This window comes from Aplidium turbinatum, chromosome 2, assembly GCF_918807975.1.
Source record: "Aplidium turbinatum chromosome 2, kaAplTurb1.1, whole genome shotgun sequence".
NCBI classification, from domain to species: Eukaryota; Metazoa; Chordata; class Ascidiacea; order Aplousobranchia; family Polyclinidae; genus Aplidium; species Aplidium turbinatum.
This window is the reverse complement of record NC_137473.1, coordinates 36,799,348-36,825,165: the sequence shown is the minus strand read 5'-3', so window position 1 is coordinate 36,825,165 and position 25,818 is coordinate 36,799,348. Positions and strand designations below refer to the sequence as shown.

Below are 25,818 nucleotides of genomic sequence, written 5' to 3'. Positions count from 1 at the left end.
ATTTGATGATTGTTTAGCCTATAGATTTACCATGCGTTAAATTTAATTTATTGTAGTTGTTAATTTCTATGACCTACAGCTCACACATTACACCAGTTTTATGGAATTGCCCCCCACAATTATACTGAAATTGTTGGGATAAACTGCGCAGTACGCACAAATGTAATTAACAGGGCATGCTCTTTAGACCTAGGCCACCATTTTAGAACTTTTTTTAAAATTCAATTTTTTTATTTTTAATCACACTCTAATTTGCATATGTAAGTTTTTATTTAACCTGCAATAATAAGAGTTCTCAAAATCTTAATGCAGGAGTTCCTAATTTGGTTTCAAAATTACAATCAAATGGCCTGATGTGAAGTGGAGGCATTACCATTTGTTGTTATTTCATGTGTATGCAATGTATGTATAATATTCAATTCCTGTTTTTTGCAGTGCTGCTATTTTGCATTCATCACATGCTGGTATTTGCACAACAATCTAACCTTTTGGCGTAATTTATTTAGAATCGATTTTGCCATAATGCGTAAAAATAACTTAATGTGATATTTATCAAAATTGGCAGTGACCGCGATTATGAGTTGGATGGATTCTATGCAACTTTTCACATATATCCTTGTCTTAATAATTGTAGTAATCATGGAACTTGTCAACAAAACCAGTGAGTTACCTTTTGGTTACCTTTTGTTAAACACAGAATTTTCTAGATGATGAATCAGCTGGAAACGTATACGAAATTGATTGCACGGCCTAATTTGGAAGTTTTAGCTCTTGTTACAGTTTTATTAGCAAGGATAATAATGATCAATGTGACTCTTATTTCATTTCAACCTCCTTTATTCTTGCTGATAAGCCGCAATATTTTTTCTAATATAAAAAATATCAAGAGCCTGAAAAGGTCTTAATTTAGCAAGTGCATTGTCAGAATATTTTTTGTTATGTGCTACTTAAATAGATTCTGGTAGTTTAAAAAGTGATACTGGATGGCATAAAGGATTCAAATGCCCATCATTAATGATTTTGTATGCCATTTGTAAAGATGTCAATGTGAAAAGGAATGGGGTGGTGCGGATTGCAGTAAACACATTTGCCCGAATTCATGTAGCGACTATCATGGCCGAAATCAGGGGACCTGTGACCACCAATTGTGAGTAATAAAAAGTAGTTAAACAGCACAACTTGGCCCGAGTGGAGAACTTTGCCCAAAATTTGTGAGTTAATGTACAACCACAATATAGTCGTCATGTTTTATTGGATTTATCTAATGGTTAGTACTGCTAATTTATATCCACTAGACAAGTGGTTCTCCACCGGGTCTGCTACTATTCGGTGAGTCCGATTCGGTGAGTTCCTAACTCCTAACCCCTAACCCTAAAACGGCAATGATAATTAGGCTACAGTACCCAATAATTTTAAAAAAAAAATCAAAAAATCACCGAATAGGGAATCGGACTCACCGAATTGGACTCACTGAATCGGACTCACCGAAACGGGCCATTCCGTTCTCAACTGTGCCATTAACAATTTACTCCGGAGTGCCGCGAGCTATTTCTCATATTTGTTTTTTATTTGTCTGCAAGTGGTTAGCTGGGATCATTGCTGCTGATGAAATTTTGATGCACGATTGTTTTTCTGACATCAATAAAGGCATTTTTTTGTCATGTTTGCATGATTACAAATTCTTGGTGTGGCATCCAGGGTTGGTTGATTTAAATCAAATGATTTAAATCATTGATTTTAATCATGATTTAAATCAAACAATAGAAATCAAAAAAATCAATTAAAAAAATCAAATGATTTTTTATTTGCTAAAATAAAAATAAATACATCAACAAACGTTTCACTGCTTCTCTATAATACAAAAGTTATATTTAAATACTTAAGGCTATAGGCTATGCATGTTTTGAAAGGCAACTTAGTTTACTTGGCAGTTCACAAACAGTGTTGTTCACCAAACATAGTTTTTGAGCGAGTTTTTTCCACTTTTGGTCTGGTTCAATCAGAAGTTCGAAATCGATTGGGCACTGCAAAAGCTGGCGAGCTTGTATTTCTGTACAAACTTCTCAATGCAAAACAAACTGCAATTTTGTGTCATCTGAACTTTTATTATTTTGGTATGGTGCGTCAGTAACATATATTAAACAGTTAAACTTTCTTTGCAAAAAGGCTATGCATCAGTTGAGCAAAAAAGCAAAGTAATGTGTGCTCAAACGTAAGGAAAGATCTTAGTGTAGTGAGATGACAGTCTGAGACGTAATTCAATCGCGATATGCACATTATGATTTAGTATAAAGCAACCTGTCACACCTACTTAAAAATATGTGCAATAGACATTAGACAGGCTAGCCTACAATATGATAATAAAAATGATTAAACACTTGCAAAGCAAAGCCTTTCAATCAATCAAGGGGTTAAAAATAATTCTGCTATCTTACTAAAATGATCTCTTCCCCCAAGTAGACTCGACGCTTTTTTATATAAAAAAAATCTGATTTAAATCAAAAAAATCCGATTTTTTTTAAAAAAATCATGATTTTTTCCAACCCTGGTGGCAACCTTTTATTGTTGTGGCTTTATGATGTCACTGTTTACAACTGTAGGCTACAAGTTGTGTTGTTGACGAATATATGTTGTTTTGTTTATAACTGCAGACAGGACGTCACTGTTTCGACCTTAAGGTCTCCTCAGTGCAGTAAATCGTACACTAGACATGAACGCCTTATTACTATATAATAGGGTGGGTCGATTTCTCCATTTATCACATAAATTTGAACACAGGTGCCACTTTACCTTCTAAACATTTCCTCAAAGTTTAAAATCGTTTGGTGCACAGCAACCCATTACCCCAATGACCCTCTGTTTCTATAACAGGGTTGCCAGATTGGGCGAAAAGTTGCGGACATTTTTGTCATTTTATCTCATTTTTTCGCCCAATCCGGCAATCCTGCGCAATGAGCGAACTTCTAATAGTCGTGCGGTTTAGCACGCCACAAAAAAAAAATTTGTGAAACTGACTCTTTATCTTATTCATCCGATAATGATCCGAGTTTCATGGAGAGTGTCTCAACAAGTAGTGCCTACAATACCATCCCAACCCCTTGTGTTGCAAGGGAAGCCCATCAAAAGATGGTTTTTGACGAAACAGTTGCTGCTATTGCCACGGCTACTTTAAAGGATGTGTTAGGAAAAGACTTCTCCACAGACATCATTGTTGACCCACGGAAAGTGAGACATAGCCTAGTCAAGGGACGTAGGCTACTGGATTGAAACCAACACAACATGTCGTCAACAATTTTATATCGCTCTATTTCGATGGGAGAAAGGATGAATCATATTATGTCTTTGATGATTACCACCACAGGAGAAAAATAAAAGAATACCATTACGTTCTACTGATACAACCTGGTGACATCTACATCTCTCATGTCACAACACCAAGTGGTCGTTCAGTTGACATTTTAAAATGTAGCCTATGATCGACGAGAATGTGGACATGAATAGAATTCGAATAACAGGTTGTGACAGGGCAGCAGTGAACACTGGGAATCGTAATGTAGTAATTGCTAGAATAGAAGATCATATCCTTTTTGAAGTTCAGTGGAATATATGTTGGCCTATGCTGCCCATCAATGAGTTACCATTGAAGCATCTAATTGGATTATTTGGGAAGACAACTGGTCCAGAAACATTCATTGGTGAAATGGCGTTATTCTGTGGTCAAACCTTATAGCCTTGGAGATTGCATTATTTGATAAAATTGAAACTCTCCATTTGCCAAAATTGGACAATTCAAAGATCTAAGCACAGACCAGATGTACCTTTTGGAAATCTGCCATGCAATCAGTTCTGGGAATGCTCTGAAACACTCTTAGGCTACACAGAGATTCTGGGAAATATAATCATTTACAGGAGCAAATCGAATGTGCCGCTATTATGTTAGTCAAACCCATCCATCAGAAGCTGTTGACACGACCTGATTCATTGCAATTGTATATAGGCCTGTATGGTATGCACTAAGATGGCCACAGATATCAGCGATGCTCCAGCAGTACTTTTTCTTGTAATACAACTCAGTCGTGGACATGAGCCAGTAGAAGTGCAGTCTGTCATCGACAAATCGATCAAGCAAAATGGTTATGCAGCTCACTCCGAAAACTTGCTGTGTGCCATGTTTAATGACAATAGACCTGCCATTCGTGAAGTAGCTGTTAGCCGAATTCTGAAAGCACGAAAGCTTTCATCTACAATACTTTGAAGATTCCATCGCCCTGCTGATCAACTTAATCTTAATGCGATGGATTATATTGATATGATCGACTGGACACAGATTGACGTAACTGAACCACCATTATTACCATCTAACTTAAGAACTAAGCGTAAGGATGAACTTTGAGATGCAGTAAAGTCAGTCCCAGTAAAGTCGTCATACACACCACAGACTCAAGCCGTTGAAAGAATGATTCATGTAGTCGCTGAGGTCAACCTCAAAAAGCTGTCGGAAAGGAGAAACGGAACTCTATAATTTATTCTATCTTAGATGCAAGGAATCAGCGGCCTATATTTGAATCAAAGAAAGACTGTGTTGTTTAGTTTAACATCCAGGTGTGGCTTTAACTCATTACATTTCAATTGTGTTTCATTTTCACTCTAGCCTACCTATTGAATATAATTTACCGTAAACTAAAAAATTGTATTTTTCCATACCACCTGGGGTAAGTGGTTAGGAGCACACCATCACATTGAAATTTTAACACTTTATTTAGTATGGCAAGCCTCACCTAAATACCGATTTATGCGACAATCCGACAATTTTATGTGAAAATCGACCTACCCTACTATATAAGTAATGCAGCGTGGGATTTTTCCATTTGTGGTACGCAAGGAACCACATTTGGATACTTTCACCCATCTTGCCAGAGTGCTCAAACTGCCGAAGCAGTGAGCTTTGCGCAATGCAACAAGCAAGATGTCTGCTAGCAAAGTGCTCAATTGGCGAACCAAGAGCATTACATAACTGCAGACAGGACGTCACTGTTTCAACCTTAAGGTCTCCTCAGTGCAGTAAATCGTACACTAGACATGAACGCCTTATTACTATATACCGTAAGTAATGCAGCGTGGGATTTTTCCATTTGTGGTACGCAAGGAACCACATTTGGATACTTTCACCCATCTTGCCAGAGTGCTCAAACTGCCGAAGCAGTGAGCGTTGCGCAATGCAACAAGCAAGATGTCTGTTTAAATAAATTAAGTTATTTTCTTGATGAGGGCAGAAAGTTTTGCCGAAAACGTTCGAAATTATGTAGTTATCTTTTATTTTTATGTATTGTTTTTGAATTATGCAATTCAATCCTATCAAGTTGCTATCAATTATCTGTCTATGCAATGGTATTTAAGAACTATCTCTCTACTAAAGTTAATTAAATTAAAGTTTATTAAATAACTTCTGTATTATGTATATATACTAGTTTATCCAAGGTAGCAGTTTCGATCAAAAAGTTATTAAACAACAATATTTCGAAAGAAAAGATTGACGGAGTAAGTGCCCAATAGATTCTGAAATTCTTTGATGTGCCGTGGTTCAAATAAGTTTGAAAACCACTGCTTTAGACTACGAGTACTGTTTGCCTTATAACCAATTTTGATACCAGTTTGCTGATTTCCTTTTTATAAGTCAATGTTTTTGCTGCGAACGTGTCCAATGGTTTGTTTTTCATCTTTCCGCTGCGATTTGTTGAGCAACCTACGACTTTTGCGTTCTGGTATAAAATTCCATGAATATTCATTGTAGCACCAAAAGATGCACGTGTTTCCCAATGTACATGGGGATTGGATGCGAAATGACAAAGGATCATTATTCTCTCGACAACACGTGGGTCCTTGTCTATGACTATGCTGATCAAGATGAGCGGTTTACTACCGGTTTGACTGGCCATTCTGGTGCCTATGTTTCACCGTACTTGTGGGTTTTTGGCGGATACGATTTGAATCGTGCATTCAACAAATTAATCAGATATGACTTCTCTGCTAATGACTGGGAACTCGTAACGTCAGTACGACAGCCATCTCCTCGCTATTATCACACGGTTTGTTTTGTTGATGTACTGCATCATTACACGATAATGCTTAATTGCTTAACATGTATATAATACTATCTACCTAGTCATAGGGAAATCATTCGTAGGTTAGATAAGCTTACTGTGCTGGGTTTGCCACGAATACTGAAGATTCTCTCTCTGATTAAAGAGAGCTCGACAACACACTCCAAGCATTTTTTCGACTAAGAAATCTTAGCACAAGGATTTTAGCACAGCAATTTTTAATAAAGCCTGGAGTGACCGAGTAGATAAGATGCCTATTTTTCATTTGGACTTTCTTGGCATCCAAATCTATCTGAACTAAGTAATGAAAACACAGCTCACTTATGTGAATTGTGAAGGTTTGGTGTGGTTTTGAATTTTTATCCACGGCCTGACAATGACAAAGCCTTTGATAAGTTATTCCTGGCAGTTCGCGTTCTTGTAGAGGTTTTAAATCACTGACGCATGGCCGGTTACCGAGATTGACAGAGTAAGGTTTCCAATAGTTAAAGTGTTGTTGCCGGGTAATTATTCCATCCACTATTTGCCGCTGAATGGAAAGCAGTCCTGAACGCGGTGCTCAAGCGAACACTCCGAGAGTCGAACCAGTCCGGGTCGACTCAAGATCGTCGGGCACGGAACCACTGAGCTAACGGCGCGGGCAAATTACAGAGTTGCCACATTAGTCTCGTAGACCTCGTACAATTGGAATCACCTTTTTATACCCGTCAATCGGCTTCTCAATTTGCTTGTGCCATAGTTGTTGCCATGCGAATTAAGTAATTATGTCATACCATGTTTCTATGAAGACAATCAGGTGAAAATAGAGCCAAATACTTCTGTCTAAGCTGTGTAGTAGTTTCCGGCCTTTTCATTCGCAACAAACATTGTCAATGACATTGATTAGCAACAGTAACGTTTGAATAACGTAATTTACTTCTTTACTGTTTTGTTACATGGGATTGTATTCAACGAGAATATTACTTTGTTGTTTTTTAACTTATAATAATTGTTTTAAGAAAAATTGAAACACAGCGAAAAGTTACCACAAAGTAATACTTTGGGTCTTTGATCTTGAATGCAAATAGAAAATGCTAAAATGAAGTTTGTAGATGCGATCGTGACACAACTTGATTTCTAGATGTCACACCTTCAAGAAAATGGTGACGACTATTTACTGGTGTTCGGCGGAAGCACAGACGATGGTGTTTTTACAGATGAACTGTGGTTTTATGACATTGAGCTTTCTCAGTGGGAAACCATGCCAAACAACTTAAAGGGAACTTTACATCCAATGTCTCAGCATGCGGCTGCAGTGGTGGAGATGGAAAACGATTTGTATCTCTATGTCTTCGGTGGTCAAGCTCAAGAAGAAAGACAAACCGTTTTGTCATCGGACATTTTCCGTTTCAGTTGGATGACTGTTAGATGGGAGAAAGTACATGCTGACCCTGCTAGCTTTTCATCAATAACTTTGAAGCGCGCTGGTCATAGCATGGTGTACGATAAGACGTCTCACTCTTTGGTCGTTTTTGGTGGCTACTGTTACTCTTCGAACTTAACTTCTGAGAGATCAAATCAAATTTTTACGTTTGACTTATCTAGAAATTTTTGGGTTAAAGTCAAAGCCGCCAGTTCTCTTCCTAAACTGATGGCCTACCACACTGCCAGTGTGTTAGGAGATTACATGATTGTGTTTGGTGGAAGTACACACAATCATGAAGACGATGAAAGTTGCCACAGTCATATCATGTATTTCTACAATCTCAGATGCAATATTTGGTTACCAAAGACATATGTCAAAGGCCAAAGTCCCGGCGGCCGGTTATCCCACATCGCAGCCGTTTATGAAAAGGGCCATTTACTTTTTATTCATGGCGGCTACAACGGAATGGTATCGAACCAGTTATTTGTATACAGATTGCCCGTATTCGCCATGAAAAACATCGCAATGTCAGTTAGCGCCATTTGCAGAAGCCACGTCCGTGACTCGGATTGCTTAACGGATCAGCGTTGTGTCTGGTGCACGAACATAGCCTGCGTTGCCTTGAATGAAGCCAGCTTTTGCTCTAATGTCTCGTGGAGCGAACACGCATCAACATTAGAATCCACAGCTATTTTTCCTAAATGTCCTGGATTCTGTGATGCACAATCCACGTGCCTGTCTTGTTCCATGCTTCAAAGGTGAGTAAATCGACTTCAAAATAAAAACAGCTGCACTTTTATTGTGTAGATATTTTTTTAATTTCTCACCGCTACGATTTCGATATGCTCTCAAGCACTTTTGAACGTACAACTTTTTTATAACATCACATTTAACTTTTCTATAATGTACACTGTACAGTTCACTGTTTGAACCTTTACTCTCGGACTTAAAGTCTAATTAGACGTTTAATCCTGGCAGTTTCCATACTTGTACAACCTTCGGACCACTGATGCAGGCCCAGTCACTGGATTTGACTACTGAGTTAAGTTTCCGCTTGCTGTTGAAGTCGGAATGGCCCGTTTCGGTGAGTCCGATTCGGAGACAGCCTTTTTCGGAGAGTTCCCTATTCGGAGATTTTTTGAAATTGTTTTGAAAATTATCGGGTACCGTAGCGTAATTATCATTGCCGCTTTTACATCGTTTTAACGTCGCTAAACGTTCAAATCGTGCAGAAAAAATAGAAATAAAATGTTTGAACAATTAAATGAAAATTCGTCGGTATCGTAGCCTAATTATCATTGCCGCTTTTACATCGTTTTAACGTCGCTAAACGTTGAAATCGTGCAGAAAAAAATAGTCGAAGCTTTAGATGAGTGGGGTTTAGACCTAATCATTGAGATCTTAAGACTAAAAAGCGAATTAAATTTATTTTTGAACTATTAATGTTTGCTCAGATAAAATTGACATGTATCCTGCATCGCATTCTGCATGCAAACTTAGAATATATTAGAATCCTCAACTATTACAAAATTCTAAATCCAACGACGCCTTCTGTTTATTTACAGTAGAGAATTTTGTATTTTATTCCACAATATCGTTTCTTTTATAGTTGAAATTCTCGAAGCTTTAGATGAGTGGGGTTTAGACCTAACCATTACTGAGATCTTAAATCATATTTATGACACCGGAAAGACCCTAGTGATATGGTACGTTCCATATTCATAACTTTACCAAAGAAAACCGGAGCAACAGAATGCTCACTTCATATCTTAAATATCTTTGCTATGTTGACGTGTATTGTTTTTGATATGATGGTCACAAATGAAAACAATTCAACTGAACTGACAGGACGAATTTTCATTTAATTGTTCAAACATTTTATTTCTGTTTTTTTTCTGCACGATTTGAATGTTTAGCAACGTTAAAACGATGTAAAAGCGGCAATGATAATTAGGCTACTGTTTCCGATAATTTTCAAAAAAAATTTCAAAAAATCTCCGAATAGGGAACTCTCCGAAAAAGGCTGTCTCCAAATAGGGAACTCTCCGAATCGGACTCACCGAATATTAGCAGACCCGTTGAAGTATTGTTGTTTGTGGATTATACAATGCACAAATTGTCGCTCAATCGCACACCTCGAGAGTTGAACCACCATTGCTTGATCTTGTCGATTTATCGTTGGCAAGGTTGAGCACTAGACTAAGCTGTCGGACGGACCAATTGTCAAAACTGAGACTGTAGACTGAGCATGACAAATTGCAGTGATTTTTTTGGTCAGGAAAAGGGGGCGTTTATACAGTTTTGAGATGAGATGGTCGCTGATCGGTACTGTAATTATGCTACTTATTTTCTTTCCAGCTACAAATTAAATTACACTTACGATTGGGAAACTATCGAATGCAACTGGTGCATTCCGGATATGAGTTGCAACAGAGCAGATCGACTTCCAGACAACAGTAAGATTTGATTTAACAAAAAAAGCGTGGTAAATAATTTCTGAGTAACTGTATGTTCAACTTATTATGCTTTTTACTTTGAACTTAAATTGATAAAGGGTCGACTGATTTTACGTTGTCCGCTTCTGTCCGTCTCCAGATAAAGACAAAAATTGATGGAGGATCTATGCGAGTGTTCTTTGGTACTCAAGGTTTAATATGGCCAGAGTTGTCTAAAACAGAGTTTTCGTATGCCATGATTGTTCAGTCTTCACAGTTTTAATCAGTGGTTCTCAACCTTTTTCAATGCGGGGGTCAAATTTAAAACCTAAATTTTGTAAAGGGCCGCAATGATAAAACAAGTTATAAAAGAGCATCTTCCTGTAAAACAAAAAACGCAGACTGAGCAGTGTAATGTGAAACTTGAATATTGCTTTGACTTTTAATAAGCTTTCCCAAGCGAGAAGTAAGCTGGCTAAGATGATGGTTCGTCAATCAGTTGTGATATTTGGTTTTAATTCCAACGATTTTGCTAAAAAGTCATTCACACACGTATGTATATGTTCATCCTAATACAAAGGCATTTTTCAATACATTGGGTATCAAGTTAGGATACTTTTCCTCTGAGACTCGACTCTTACAGTGAAGTAGATGATGATTACATTGAAATGGTTGTCAATTCCTCATCTAAATTCAAGTCTGAGAGGTCCAGCTAAAAATCAAGTCGCTGCGTCTATTGCCATGCAAATATTTTTATCAGGAGTAGGAACGAATTAATAATTGTTAATGCGATTTTCAAACTTGCCAGTCACGTCCCTAATATGCCTAGCACAATCCGCTACTTTTCGAATGATCCGTTGACTTGGTGCTCTGAAAGTATGTCGTTAAACCAAGTACAAGCTGTGTCTTCCACAGACGAAGCTTTACACTGAAGGCAGACACTGTGCTGTACATGGCTGTACAAATCATGACAGGACTTGCCATTGCAGGAAGCGGTTCAAAGACAAACGGTGTGTGCCGTGTGGTGATATCAACCATGTCCATGAATACCAAATCAGCAATCCATTCTTCGTTACTTCAGTAGAGGGATGATTTTCTTACCTTCAGCAAACATCTTGATCTCCGGAGAAGAACGTAGAACCTTTTTAGGCATGTAGCACAGCTTAACTACCAACGGCAGTGAACATTAGCACGTCTCCAAAGTTAGCATCAATAAATTTTAGAAATAGCTTAAACTTGCAACATTGGTTAAGCGCATTTGCCCGAATCCAATTTACTGTTGATGTTACGATTCTATCACATTCGGCATATTCAGTGACGTAGGAACGATATTTTCTTGGGGTAAAATGCAGTGGTGTCACATTACAAGAGTAAAGTTATCCTCTTCACTCCATCTGTTAACGAGTCCATGAATTCCTTGATTCTTTTAACATGCACCCATCGGACAGTGGTTAGCCTAAGAGACACCCATCTATTGCAACTGAACACAACTTTGACGGTTCCACGTGTGCTTCCATAAAAATTGCACGAAGTTCACGAAACATTGCTATCCCTTTAGTTGCGCAGTGATTAGAATGTAAAGTTAAAAACTCCTTGTAAATATTAAAGTTTGGCATAACGATTTGCCTCTGATAAACACAGCTAATTGCTCTGTATCAGTGGTGCGGAGTGTAGAGAAACGTTATTATAAGGAATTTTCTTTGCTAGCACGTCAATTAACTTATTATGTGTCAACGATGTATTCTCACCACTTTGGGCAGTTCTTGCACAAATATAATATATACTTTTTGCTCTATCGTTGAGGACCGCGGTTGAGAATCACTGGTTTAAATGATCGCTTGTGTTGATTTTCAATGGTTTTTCTTTGTTTTGGCATCTTCTTCCACGGTTCAAGTTTTAATTGATAAAGATGCTGTTTTGTGAAAAATAATCATGTAACTATGTAAGCCACTGCTACACGCTGCTAGCCCTGAAGGCTTAGTTTGCGAGGTTACCAATTATTATTATATTAAAACTTCCTTTGGCCATGATCGACCGCAGTTTCATGTGTGCCAATTATTATGGCTGGCAGAACTTAAGCGATAAGTTTGTAGCTTGAGGCGTCCGTGCAAGGGCTAATTTCAAATCAATAGGAGCGTCTCGTCTTCTATCCACAATCCTTGTTGAATAGATTCAACGTATGCAGACATTGCATTAACATAATAAAAACGACTGACTTTTGGCTGGGTCGTTGCGCTTGTATGGCAAAAAAATGTAGAATTTTTTTGCATCTAAACTGTTGTTAAAATCTAGATCTGGATTACCAACGGGCTAATCTAAAATGCGGACCACTTTTGTAACAAACTGTAGTGCTGTACTGTATTGTATTGAAGTTTAGACGCACGCTTGATGATTGCAATGAACCCAAAGGCAACGCTCGGTGTTGAAGGTGACGCCTTATAAAGTCAACTTTGTTACGGTACTGGTTGGGCCGCGCTTGTGCTTTGATACTGTTACTGTATTGTGTATATCATTGTGAAGTTTCCTTTAAAAGTGTTGCCATCCAGGTGAAGACTGAAAATTACGCACAATTGGAAAGAAACCATGTTTGAAACTGTAAGAATGCATAATTGCATGGTAGCTGGCAAGAAAGTTTTATTTAAATGTACGGTATGTAAAACGTGTAAATCTCAAATCAACACATCAAACAAGAAAAATTTTCTAAGTGTTTGGGGGAAGTGACAAATAAGCTGAATGTAGCAGAAACATAGTTTTTCTAGTAACGAAAACTGGGCAGTCTGATATCTTTTGAAATACGTCGTTAATCAAATACTGTTGTGAAATAGTCATGGAGAGACTGCTGGGAAACCATCTCACGGCCCAACCAATTCCAAGTCACACCAGTCACTACAGTACCACCTGGCTCAGACCTGCCAAGAAAAGAATGGGTGACTCTGAAATCTGAATCGCCTCCGTACTGGTGTTGGTCGCTTCAAACACAAAATGTTTACCTGGAGATTGTGTGACTCACCTGCCTGTGTTTGTGGTGAATGTCAAACAGCACATCATAAATCACTGTCCAGTGTTTCGACCTGCAGAACATGTGGATCTCATGGACCCTGATATGAAGACATTGCACTTGTTGCAACAATTGGGAGACGTTGCCTGAATAGACCTTTTGCATAACAAACCAACGGAGCGTGACGTTGGAGTCGTGAACGACTAGCCGCTGTTTGCAATGCTGTGCGATAGGGTTAGTGGCGTAGTTTGCAGGCGAATAAATTGTTTAACGTTTGCTTGAACTGTTGTTTTGTGGTCTTTACAGGCGTGTATCAGTGTTTCAGTATAATTTTCCAGAAAATAAAACTTTTTTAAGTTGTAAACTTAGGCTACAGAAGTGTTAACCTTCGACCAGTTCTTTATTGTATTGGAAGCGATCTTGCCAGGCAAAAATAGGAAGAATTTCCTATATTATACAGCTTCAACAGCTAAGCATGCAAATCAAAATGTTGATGCAGAACTTGATGACGATGCTACTTTCGAAATATCTCAAAATGATTCAGGAGCACTGCATCTAGGCTACATAGAATAGCGGTAGAAGATGAATTTTTTTCTTGGTGTTGATGAAGCTTCGCCTGGGTTTGTTTTATACAGACTTAAAGCACAAGGTTTGGTATTAGTTCTGCATTCGTACTGTACCGTACACCGTACTTTTCATTCATGAATGAATCTCATGTATTTAAGGTTGATTAGTTTGAACATATTCCCTCATCGTGATGTTATCATAGCAGCCATGAAGCCAGACTTCAAAAAGGACTAGGCTACTCAAGCACCATGATCATCATCGACTGCACTGAAGTAGACTACGTCTCGAAACACCATGCTCACTTCACCGTCAGTCGCAAACGTACACGAACTATAAAAGTACGAACACTGCAAAAGCATTAGATTAGTGGGAGTTGATCCAAGAAATAGGGGTATTATGTTTGTATCTCAGTTGTACACTGGTAATGTGAGTGACATAAAGAAATATGTCAAGAGGAGTGGATTTTTCACCTTTTGAAGCAGAAAATAGCTGCTAATGAACTGCACTTCAATGATGCTGTTATGGCCGAAAAAGGGTTACTTATAGAAAAAGATTTAGCATACATGGTATTAGTCTACATTTTAATATCTCACCGTTCCTAGGTAAGCCTCAAAGGAGTGAAGACGAAGTGTTGAATACACGAAGTATTGCACGCCATCGCATTCATGTAGAGAGCGGGCCATAAAAAAAAATTGTCAATTTTACGTCTTCGACAGGAAAATACCAGTGACTATGCTTGACATCACCAATGAAGTGTGGTTGGTTTGTAGCATATGTTATGCAGAATGAAAATAAACTGTTGCAAGACAAGGTAGGCCTACCACTAACGTGATCCATAATTCCCGGTCAAAATGCACACGCTCCACAATGGCCGTCCTAAATTGCCTTTCCTAGTCTGTTCTGTTAGCCAACACTATGATTAAAACGAACAAGAACTGAAGTGTACCGATAACCTACAACAATTCATAAACACAAAAAATTTACTTTCACCTGCCAGCGACCTCACGCTTACTTGCAATAACAAGAAACGCCTTCATAAACCGTAGAAAACAAGCGATTCTCAACTCTCGGACTCCGCGTAACTCAAACGTCACGCTCTGGTGATTTTGAATGTGCAAAAGGTCTATTGCTACCTCACAAGCAAGAAGAAGAATCAACTACTGTCCCTTAGAAGAAGAAAACACTGTAAACTTCCCAAAGTATATAATTCCTGAGCTTTTTAGACAACACCAAAAAAAATCTTTGTTTTACCAAGAAAATTTCAACTTGGTAATCGATGGAAAAATATGCAGGAAGCCTAGGCTTGGAACAGGCATGGCCACATGAAACGTAGAAAAAGAAACCGCAACAAAATATACATTCAGATTGTACATATAATATATCACACAGATCATAATAATAATAAAAAAAGCAGGAAGCGTTTGAGCTTGGTAGCGTTTACTTTTTTGTTTTCTTCTTTAGCATGCCTTGGCAAGTAGTGAACATTAGGGTGCACCATTTTCCCCAACTTTTTACCACTAGAGGTGATCTTAATCATTAGAATATATAAAAGTTTCCTATATTTCTACATCCTCTCATCCTATTTTAACCATTTTTTTTAATAAATTAGTAAGAAGAAAGGCATCTGCTGAAACTAAACTGTTAGTTGGTTATTATGCACAGCGCGCTGTAGTGGCGTAAATCATCAAAAAGTGTTGTAGGTGGCCTTAAATAATGGCCGGCTGGGAGAGTCAAACTTTATCCAAACGACACAAATTTTGAAGTAGTCTTTTACTGAGCTAACCTCACTAGTAAAAAAAAGTTATGATGAAATGACGGAAGTTTTAAAGTTTTTTATGACGAATGGTGCACCCTAGTGAACATGCTTAACTTGTTCAGGCAAATGTCGACAGACTACTGCTTGGGATGACAGTTGGAGAAATGGTGCCACGAATCTGGTAAACACAACGTTAGATTGCATTAAAAACAACGTCCCTGTTGGATTTCAAGTCGCTTTTTACTACAATAACCCAAGTTTGACTTCTCCTGACAAGGTAAGTTGACAAGTTTAAGTTTTGGAATTGCTAGATTGAAATCTTGAAACTTAATTTATCAACATGCAAGGAAGCGAAATATCGCTCTGTTCTTGATAACTTGTTTTGTTATTTTTTGAATATTTTTAGGTGGATTTTAACAAAGATGAATTCAATCTTAACAAAGTCGACAGCCCCCCTCATGGCAACCACACCTTGGTGATAAAAGGGTTTCTTCATATCTTTGCCTCCACTGAATTTTTGTCTTCTGAACCAACAATAAGGCTTGACTCCGCTGGGGGTGATTGCTTGCATGTTGCGAATTTCATTTTTAGTAAAATTTTAAGGGTCATCATGTTGCACCAGAGTTGCGTTTCTGTTCTCTATTTTACTCAATCTTTTACTGTGGAGAATTTCATCAACGAAGTATAGCGGCAAGTTCAATATTCCAGATAGAACAATAAAACTAAATTGTTAATTTGCATTTTCCAACACATTTCACTCAATGAAGTCACTTGTCTCAGGTATCGGTAGGTTGTACTTGAGCAGCGACGATAGAGAAGGCAACGCCAGGTTGTTGCTCATGGATTTTAAAAACCCGTTGTCGGACAAAGGAAACAGATCCGGCGAGACTCTCAAGTGGAAAAGCGGACCCAAACCGAGGTTTGTAGGATATACAGTATCTTGTAATCGAAAGTGTAGACCAGCCCGTAAATTTCTGATCAACGTCAAATTTTAATTCGGTATCTATCCTTTTCAATGATCAACTGTTTAGCAAGACAATGGTATTAGAATTATGTTTGGTTTTCAAGTTCCAAAGTATGGATCGCCGTATTATTTATACCTGAGCAAGCCTTTATGACGCGGTACAAATGACACAAGACCCGAATGATGCGAGACTGGGTTATTGCTAGGATACCAGAATTAAATTTCTGAGTGCCAACAGCCATGATGCCAAAATAATTAGTCAGGTTGCGCCGTTTAGAGGTATGGTTAACATTGCTAGTACAGCACAATTGAAGGTTGAAGTTGTGAAAATCTTGTTTATTTCTCACCACTTTGGACACAAGTCTAAAATACAATTTTAATAATACTGTAATTGAAACAATCTGACATACTCTTAAGTCTGACTTTTCGCAGTTAATCTCGCACCCCGCTACTTCATGAATACAACGCGTAAAAGGTACCTCTGAACAGCACAACCTAAACATCACACACAAGAAATAACCAAGTCTAGCGCCATTCGGGTCTTGCGGCATTTGGTTTGCATCATAATGTCGGGCCATGGACTTCTAAATAGTAGAATCTGGACTGGAAACGCAATGACCATTGACCAACAGTAGGCCAAACAGTTCGTACAACAGTGGGCCAACAGGCAATAGCCAAGTAACTAACCCTGTTGGCCAACTGTTGTACCAACTGTTTGGCCTACTGTTGGTCACTGCGTTTCCAGTCCAGATTCTACTATTTAGAAGTCCATGGTCGGGCTTATGCTTTTTATTGCCACTTTGAGTAGAGGCAAGTGATGTAAAGATTAAATTTTTTGTTAAAAGGTTTCCACAAAAACAATGACATTTTTTGGTTGTTCAATATTTCATGTTCCAGGTTATATTACGAAGTTACGAGGACATTCAAGTCCGGTTGGACCGGTTCGCTCAAATTGCTCTGGAATATTGGGTAAGTTGTTGAAGGATAGTAAGTTACTTTTGAACAGTCCTATTTTATTTTAAAGCTACATACCATAAATTAGCAGCAATTCCAGTTTAGGCGTTTTCGAAGAGAATGTGAAGCATGTTGCATTGCGCATTGCAACGTATTGGCTTACATAACAGATTTATAAAAATGTAAAAATATTTACATGCGAAATAATCAGGTATATTTTATCGCAAACGCTGACTAACTGGCCTGTACAGAGTGGTTCAAACCGCTTTCGGCTCGCGGAACCCTTGCATGGAACAGCTTTATATGAAACGGCAATATTCACACTTCGATTCAGGACCGTTAGCATGTTCGGAAAATTTATTAAAAACCTTTGCAGAATCTTTTCTTTCGGTTGTGTGTTCAAAATGTACTACAGCTTTGGAATTGAAAATATCTACACTCTATAATCATTGTTTATATTAACTCTTTGACAGCAAATGATTCTGCTCTAACTTGTATTTATTTTCTACCCACGAGTTTACCCTAAAATATGTACGACTTTACCTGCTCGCAAACTTGAACTACCCTGAAATAACACAGTCATTTTACAACAATCTTATGCTAGCTTTGTCAAGGACGAAGAATAACCAAAAAACTTTCGAAGTACAACTCTAGTTTGTTGAATTGTGTTTTGTGCTTTGTTAGCATACAACTGAAGAATAATTATTATTTCCACCCAGCCCCAGAACGCCGTCGTCAGTCTTCAACTTTTCAGAGATAAGATCAAATTATCTGGAACCTTACCGGTCTGATCCGGATGACGATGCGTGCCAATCCTACATTGATTGTGCCGCCTGCCTCCTTGACTTCACGTGTGCCTGGTGCTCTGGATCACAACAATGCATCTCCAGGATCACGATCTCAAAGTCCAATCAAGCTCTTTGTCTGGACTCTGATTTTGGTGAGGAAGAGACTGTTTTCTCCTTGCAATAGAAAGTTTGAAAATGTTAGCAAATGTTTAGGTCTCGGTTTATTACTCCCGCCTTGTACTTTCGAACAACCGCACAAATGAGCGCTTCCTCTACTATGCCATGCTTTTTCCAACACAAAATCTTATTTCTAACATCATTAAAATACAAGACACTCGATATAAAGTTACGTATAAAGGTTCAACTACGACATGGCCTTAGGGGTAATTGTGTATTGATCGTAAGAGCATAATTTCTCTATGGCAGCAAAGCGTTCTACCGGGCTGTCGAATCAAAGCTGAGTATTTAAGGAGTGAGCGTTTACTTTTTGCCAACAGCATCACAAGACTAGCCATAAACTTCAATCATGTAGCTAACCACTTTGACTGTCCAATAGGTTCCATCGGCTCCGCGAGACACAAATATTTTGGGATTGTGCTAGATGTGACGTCATGCTCGGCTTGCATGCACAAAGACTCTTGTCATTCGTGCGTTGCTGATAGCGCATGTCTTTGGGATGACCCTCTTGGGTCACGTTACAGAGGCTGTGTAAGCCGGAATTATTACACGCAAGGTAAAGACGTTACTGTATTTAGACGAATGTATTTTTCTTATATTTTGGTTGTTATTTTAGAGAATAATTTTGGTTCGTCGTATCTTGGCTTACTCGCGGTGGTTGAAGATTTATTTTAAATGGGCGGAATTGCGGAAAGGCAAGGAAGCCAATTTTCGTGTCCACCTTCATTTCCTTCAGGCATGCGCTTTAGTGTTGTGCCAAAAACACAGCCGCACGCTCTTGACCGACGCTGAACCGACGCCCTTATCAGTTTGCGTGCCTTATCAGTGGGCGTTCACCACTCAGCAATGCAACCAACTAATAGTTGCTTAAAGAGCGTCTATTAAAGTAGGTTTTAAAAAATGTACAAAAGTTAACTTAGGAACCCAAAAAAGTTTGGAGCTTAATTGGCAAAACTTTGCCATCAGGTCTAATCTCAACCAACATATACCCATCCTTTCACATTGATTCGACGTATGCAAACTTTGATAACTTTTGTAAGCGTGGGTGGAATTTCTTTCAATTTCAGATGTTGGAGTATCATCAGCTTCGAAATGTCCTTCCCCATGTTCAGCCAGAACCACATGTGCCGAGTGTTTGCAAGACGGAAATCGATTTTGTAGATGGTGCGAGAACACACGGAAGTGTTACCAGTTCAGGCATCACCGCTTGATCAACTCCATGGGACAGTGCAGAGAGTGGACCGTAGAAAAGGAACAATGCATGAAGTGAGAAATTCCTGAAAACGAATCTCAGCTTGCTTTGGTCATTGCACATGACTAGGGAACTGTGTTCCAAAAACTGGTACAAACCGCTACTATCACAGCGAACCCGCAGCATCAGGCTAAAGCAGGTCGTTCGTATTCTACAGTATATCTACATTCTACATTTGTGAAGTAAACAACGATCATGCTGCTGAAAGCGAAACTCGATCTACTTTATCGCAAGTCTGTTTTGTTAGCCGACCGATAGTTTCGTTAAATTTGTGTATAGCTTGATACAGGTTCAACTTTTCATTACTTTGCAAGGAAACTTGAACGCAAAGCGTCGTTTGGAGAGAAGCTAGGGATTCATCATTATTATGCTGTATTTGCTTGTCAGATTAATTGTTTATGAGCAGTTGAGCACATAACGTTTTAATTTTAGACTGGAATGTATCGTTGTTGGCAAAGTACTGTATTAAATCAGTTCTGGTTTGCTCATTGCCACTAAATTATTGTCTTAAATCTTGAGAGTTTTTTTTTTTTAATTTACGTTTTTTCAATTTCTGCCCAATGTGTTTCGTCTCAATGTCAGAGATATATCGAGTGTAGTTTTTGTTCACGTGTTTCAATGCAATGTGATTTATCGCAGCTGCGAGGCCCACACGTCCTGTCAAGATTGCGTGCGGGATTTTCAATGTGGATGGTGCGGGTTAAACTCAAGTCCCTTTGAAGTAAGCTGATGTGCTGAACGGCCAACGTGCCATGCATGCAGAAGCCATAGAAATGCTTTTACAAATCACTATCAAAAATACAGCGCTAAGAATTCAAACTAGCTCCATGATCAGTTTTCAGACCACACAAATATCGTCTTGCATCAAATGCTCAAATGTTGAAGTCTATAAGGAAAGCTTTCAGTTGGAGAAGAGTTAACACATTTGCGAACGCCTTTATCTTTACATTGGCCATGCGTTTCAGGGCACTTGCATGTATGGTGACTTCGGCAGACCTGACGACCCGGATTCTTGTTCCGCCAACTCAACCGGATCTGTGGCTGCCAGTGAATGGATATATGGCCAATGTGACGTCAATGAATGTGTTGATGGTGAGTCTATATTTTTACGTGTATTTATTTACGTTATTGTGTATTTTGTTTCTGCTTTATTTGAAAAAAGATGGCTTAAGTTTGTTTAGATAAGGATTTGCTAACTTAGGCTGCACTTATTATACGAATGGTGACTTATTATTGATATTCACAGCACGATAGATTTAATTTGTAACTTGTTGATAAAAATAGCCAGTTTGCATGAATAGACTGGCCAGTGGCGTACGCAGAAATTTTTCTTCTTGAGGGAAGGGTTGGAAAAAATTCATGAGACCATTCTAATTGTAACCAACATTTAGTTCACGGCTGAAACGAAAGTGAGTTAAAGACAGGTCACTAAACGTACGCTTGTCATTGTGCCGATGGTCGAGAAAGCTTGACGAACATTAGCGTACGACTTTGTTGTTAAAAATTTGTTGCTTAAAGTGCCTCTGACAGGTAAATAAATTCGCTAAATTTACCTAAGATACCAAAAAGATGACACTAACAAACTTCCCTGACCAGCAAATCGTAAAAAAATATCAACAGGCTACTAAGTTACACGCTTGCAAACTTTCGTTGACATCGGCGAATCTGGCACTCATTCAATTGCGAAAATAAAAACGGCAACACCGCTGTGACGTCACAGTAAGCGGGAAGGATACATTCTTTCTCTGTGATGACTTGGTAAAGTATGGTACGGCTACTGCAAAACGTGAATGTGTGGGGCTCTGTTGGTCTAAAAAGCATGTGCAAATTAAGAATTACCGAAATGAAAAAGTGAACTTATTATTACTATCAGGTTTCGATCAAATAGGTTGAGTTTACTTTTATCAAACAGCATCTCAATTCAATTGAAATTGCAGTGTCATAGGGCTACAATTTTCATACTTTTTTATTTGTCCTAATCTGGCTATAGCCATTTACAGTGTAACAACAGTATCTCACAAACAGTACCTTTAATTTATGGTTGAGGCAATGCCTACAAATTGCTGTTTATGTGACATTGTCAGTGACAAAGACCGTGTGCTTTCTTTTCCCACTTTTCCACAAAACAAGGTACTGAGAAGAAAATGGCCAAAGTTTTCTTCAAGTGTTCGAAAGTGGGATGGGCCATACAAAACTAGTCGTATATGTTCACTTCACTGAAGATGATTTTGTTAATACCACATTACCACTTAAGTAAAAATGCCTACAGGCATGTGTTGGAGTGGATACTACAAGGTGATGCTCTCGGAAGCAACAATCGGATTGTGATGCCGTCATGTATAATTTGGCGAATCCGAAACAGTTTTCCAGATCCAGATGGCCGTTACACAGGATTTCAATGGCCAACTGAAGGCACATTATGAGAGAGAGAGAGAACTTTTATTTATTTTTGAATAGTGATGATGAATTAAATAGGAATGATGATTCGTACGATTTCTTCATTTTTCACTTCAAGTATATTTTAGGTTTTGTAGGAACATATCCAGTACAGTTTTATTAAACTGCAAAAAACAATAAATCTTCGAAAAAAGCAACCGCTTGTACCAACTCTGACCAAACTGTGATCCACCAATTACATCTAAGAAGCGTTTGTTTCATCCGTTGCTAACGACATCCACTTAGGATGACGTAATACCACCAAAGTCGTCCCAGAGCAGTGAAATATGGAGTTTCGCCTGTGGTGGCGCTGCAGAGCAGTCGTTTGATTAAATTACGCCCTAACCAGTCGAGCTACGAGGTTAAGATTAAAAAGTTCGCTAAGTGTAATTCTGCGCTAGGAAATGCTTTAAAAAATTACTATGATACTTGGATCCAACCTGTCAGGGGCACTTTAATGCAAATATGCAATGTAAATTGTGAATATATTGCAATGTCGATTCAGAATTTGGCCGGTGTTTTCTGTGGAGTACGAAGACGTTTTTCATTTGAGTTATATACGTTAAGACTGCATTTTGTAGCAAAAAGGAATCTAAAACACTCGTTGCTGTGCTTTGCTTTTATTTTGGGACAGAAAAATGTGGGTTGAAGATGATAAAAATCTTTACAAATCCTGCGATTAATTATTATTGATTTAAAATATTGTTTATTTATCAAACAAAGCAAAATTTTGAAATATGTTGTGTCTTTTTTGAAACACCTCTGAGTGAAAGTAGTCAGTTCATCTTAAAATAAACAGTAAAACACTGTTTACGCAATCCCACATACTTTTGCCTTGACACTTTCTACCTTGTAGCCTACTATTCTCACTCATGCATTGGCATTTCATATTTCTTTTCAGCGCATAACGAAACCAAATTGATGAGATCTCAAAATCATAGAAAATAAAAGAATTTTCCGTCAAAATGAAACAAATCATTGTTTTAACGTTTCAACGTAAAAACGTTTCAACGTAACATTATAGTTGCTCAATGCTCATGCTATGACCTAGGATATGTCTTATCAAACGGTGGAAACTTTTGCCAACTAAAAAATGTACTAGCCATCAGCGAAAAACAGACCGGTTATTCAAGCTGGTGGTGAGCCTGGGTCCACAATAACCTACTAACAGCTTTCAATTCTTTTCAATAACCTACCTAGCTTCAAGCATCTGTACTAAACTTATAAACAACAAAAGCACGCGAAAAATTTAGAAATATTAATGCCAGCTACACAATTTTTCACTTTTTGTTTTGTCGCAGGTTGTTGGTTATAGTTGCTGCATCACAACACAAATACGTGTTTACAAAACTTGATTTACATAAAACCTAAGAAAAATAGAGGATGATGCATTTAGATGAAGCCATGATAAGCCACAAAATAATATAAAAATTCAGATATCAAGCTCAATGGGTGGGAGGTTGACCGTACCCTGCCCCCCCCCTCCTTGCGTTATTCAACGTGAGGTTTACTACAAGATTTAAAAGGTTTTCATCGACTAGTTTTTTCAATAGTTGAATCATACCTACGAAGTGACCACCCACGTTTCGACGTATTGTCATTGCTCGTTGCCAGAAAGGATGCAGTCGGTACCGTATTTTAGAACGTAGTATGACCCGACCTGGGATCGCGCCATGTTAAACCAGTGGCGGTGCGCTGACTATCCAGCTACTGGACTGGTCTTGTTAATCGCCAATTGCTTGTTACCAATGTTATTGCATTTTTTGATTTTTTTTTCAACCAATTAAAATTGTTTCATATTCCAAGAATGGCCGCTTGGCACTTCCCTGCATGATTGCTCACCGAACGCCACCTGCATCGACGCTCCCGATTCCTTCAATTGCGTTTGTAATCGGGGATTTGAAGGGAACGGTGTGCACTGCAGCCAGATATGTTTCAAAGGATGTCTACAGGGAAGATGCAGGTATTTACCAGATTAAACAGTTTTTATTTGGTTGTTTAAGCTGTGTAGTTTTACTTTTCGATTGTTGTTATCACTCATTGGCGGCATAAAAAATTGCATTTTTTGAAATTGTCTTTACGGTTCTCAATATTTTGTGGATTGTGATTCTCTAAGTGAGTTTAAGAGATTAAAATCTATGTAAAAATCTGCTTTGCTTATTTGAACCAAGTCCAAGACAAAACATGGTAATTTAACGCCAGCCAAGTTAACAAAGAGGCATTTCAGAACGAGGTCTTGTCGGTTATCTTATGTGACTTGCGTCGGCGAAGCTTGTTTCCTATAAAATCGTGACGTGTCATCATCAATCGCTCGTTTTTTTTCAGTGGCCCCCCCGACTATCGTTGCATATGCAACTTGGGCTGGACTGGAGACTCAAACCCCGATGTAGATTGCCACGTTGACTGTCAGTGCAACTTTCACAGCACCTGCTCGGACGAGATTGGTAAGTATCGTTTTTATTTTGTTTTAAAATTCAACTTACTGAATGCGAATTTTAAAATGTTTATCCTAGCAGTTCTGCCACCTTACCAGAGTTTTGAACTAATGACGCAAGGCTGGTCACCGAGGTTGACAGTTAACCCTTCGTTGCTTGACCTTTCTATACTTCGTTTGTATTCTCTTATTTTACTGAAGCTTTGGAGACTTGCGTCTAAAATGTCTTGAACCATGTTCAATTGTTCAATAAATTATTGCTTCATTTATTCCACAACTTTCGATTTCAAAATCGTGTTTTGTAGACGTACAAACAAAATTAGCTGCATTTTTTTTCAGGAAAATGTGATCGATGCATTCACAATACACAAGGTCAGCGCTGTGACGAATGCTTGCCACAGCACTTCGGAACTGCTACTTCCCCAAACGGCTGTGAAGCCTGTCACTGTAATGGCCATGGTGACAGTGCTAGAAATCTTTGCAATTCAACAACCGGAGACTGTTACTGCTTAGACAACACATGGGGAAGGAATTGCGAGAAATGCTTACCTGGTTACTACGGCGATCCCCAGTAAGCAGCCACTATTTTCAACTGAAAACGTACTTTTATTATTCCATCAATACTAGGGTTACAGATAGGATAATGTTGCTTGGGCTTTATTCATATGTATTACAGGAAATATGATATAGGAGCAAAATGGCTGGAACGCCTGGTTAATCTAATCAAAAACATTTTACATTTTGGGCTCTTTATTTTTTGATTAAATATGATATATTTGTTGAAATTGTACAAAATAGAAGCCGTCCTTTACTAGTTTCGAACTGATAACTTTTCGACCACAAGCTCAAAAATCAACTGTTGGTGCCAGTTGGCTTGTGCTTGCAAGCTAAATTGCTGGCCATGACAGATTCTATTGGATAGATTTTTTGCTACGTCATGTATTTTGATCACCTGTCGTGGCCAATTTATCAACGTGATGCTGTGTCATGTGTTTTGGTTGCTTTTCAGTGACTACCCATTTTTTAGGTTTTGATACTTCGAACGGATTCTTGATAAATACTCTGACATGCATTGCCTCAACCCTTTTTGTTTATCAGAAATGGCGGAACATGTTACAGCAGCTGTTCGGGAAGAAAACTTTTCCAATCCGGAATTCAAGATGGCGCTTTTGGAACTTGGAACAAATTAGAGTTTTTTCGTCAGCCATCTTGGTTCTGCTTATGGGTGATCAATGCATCGGACAGCGCTTTGATAGAATTAAAAATCAGCAACAACATCTACATAGACTGTTCGGTAAGTGATCTTACCCGATTGTTTTATTTTTTGACATAATCTTTTCCTTTACTTGTAGCGATGTTTTCGATTGGAAAATTCATCAACTGCTGGTACAGTGGAATATAAGTAGAAAAACGAAAATATCATTTCATCACAAAAACAAGTTGGAAACACTCTTGCTTACATCGCTTGCAACGTGTAAGGGGAATCCGCCTCAGTGTGTGGTCCTTTGAAAGTTACTCTGGCACCTAAATTAGATCATCTCAAACCAGTTT

General features: G+C 38.4%; 1 protein-coding gene across 1 annotated transcript in view; it reads left to right on the top strand.

Annotated features, from left to right (window-relative positions):
• LOC145788549 (multiple epidermal growth factor-like domains protein 8) overlaps positions 1-25,818 on the top strand; it is a 46,388-nt gene that overhangs the window by 1,500 nt on the left and 19,070 nt on the right. The window contains exons 3-20 of the mRNA XM_082600309.1: positions 566-661; positions 5,792-6,141; positions 6,890-6,897; positions 7,222-8,264; positions 10,857-10,951; positions 15,385-15,539; positions 15,669-15,819; positions 16,043-16,181; positions 17,124-17,195; positions 17,900-18,120; positions 18,525-18,701; positions 19,213-19,411; positions 20,037-20,118; positions 20,363-20,489; positions 23,640-23,796; positions 24,159-24,277; positions 24,607-24,838; positions 25,366-25,561. Of these exons, the coding sequence (XP_082456435.1) occupies positions 566-661; positions 5,792-6,141; positions 6,890-6,897; positions 7,222-8,264; positions 10,857-10,951; positions 15,385-15,539; positions 15,669-15,819; positions 16,043-16,181; positions 17,124-17,195; positions 17,900-18,120; positions 18,525-18,701; positions 19,213-19,411; positions 20,037-20,118; positions 20,363-20,489; positions 23,640-23,796; positions 24,159-24,277; positions 24,607-24,838; positions 25,366-25,561 (3,619 nt within the window). The remainder of the gene's footprint in view (positions 1-565; positions 662-5,791; positions 6,142-6,889; positions 6,898-7,221; positions 8,265-10,856; positions 10,952-15,384; positions 15,540-15,668; positions 15,820-16,042; positions 16,182-17,123; positions 17,196-17,899; positions 18,121-18,524; positions 18,702-19,212; positions 19,412-20,036; positions 20,119-20,362; positions 20,490-23,639; positions 23,797-24,158; positions 24,278-24,606; positions 24,839-25,365; positions 25,562-25,818) is intronic.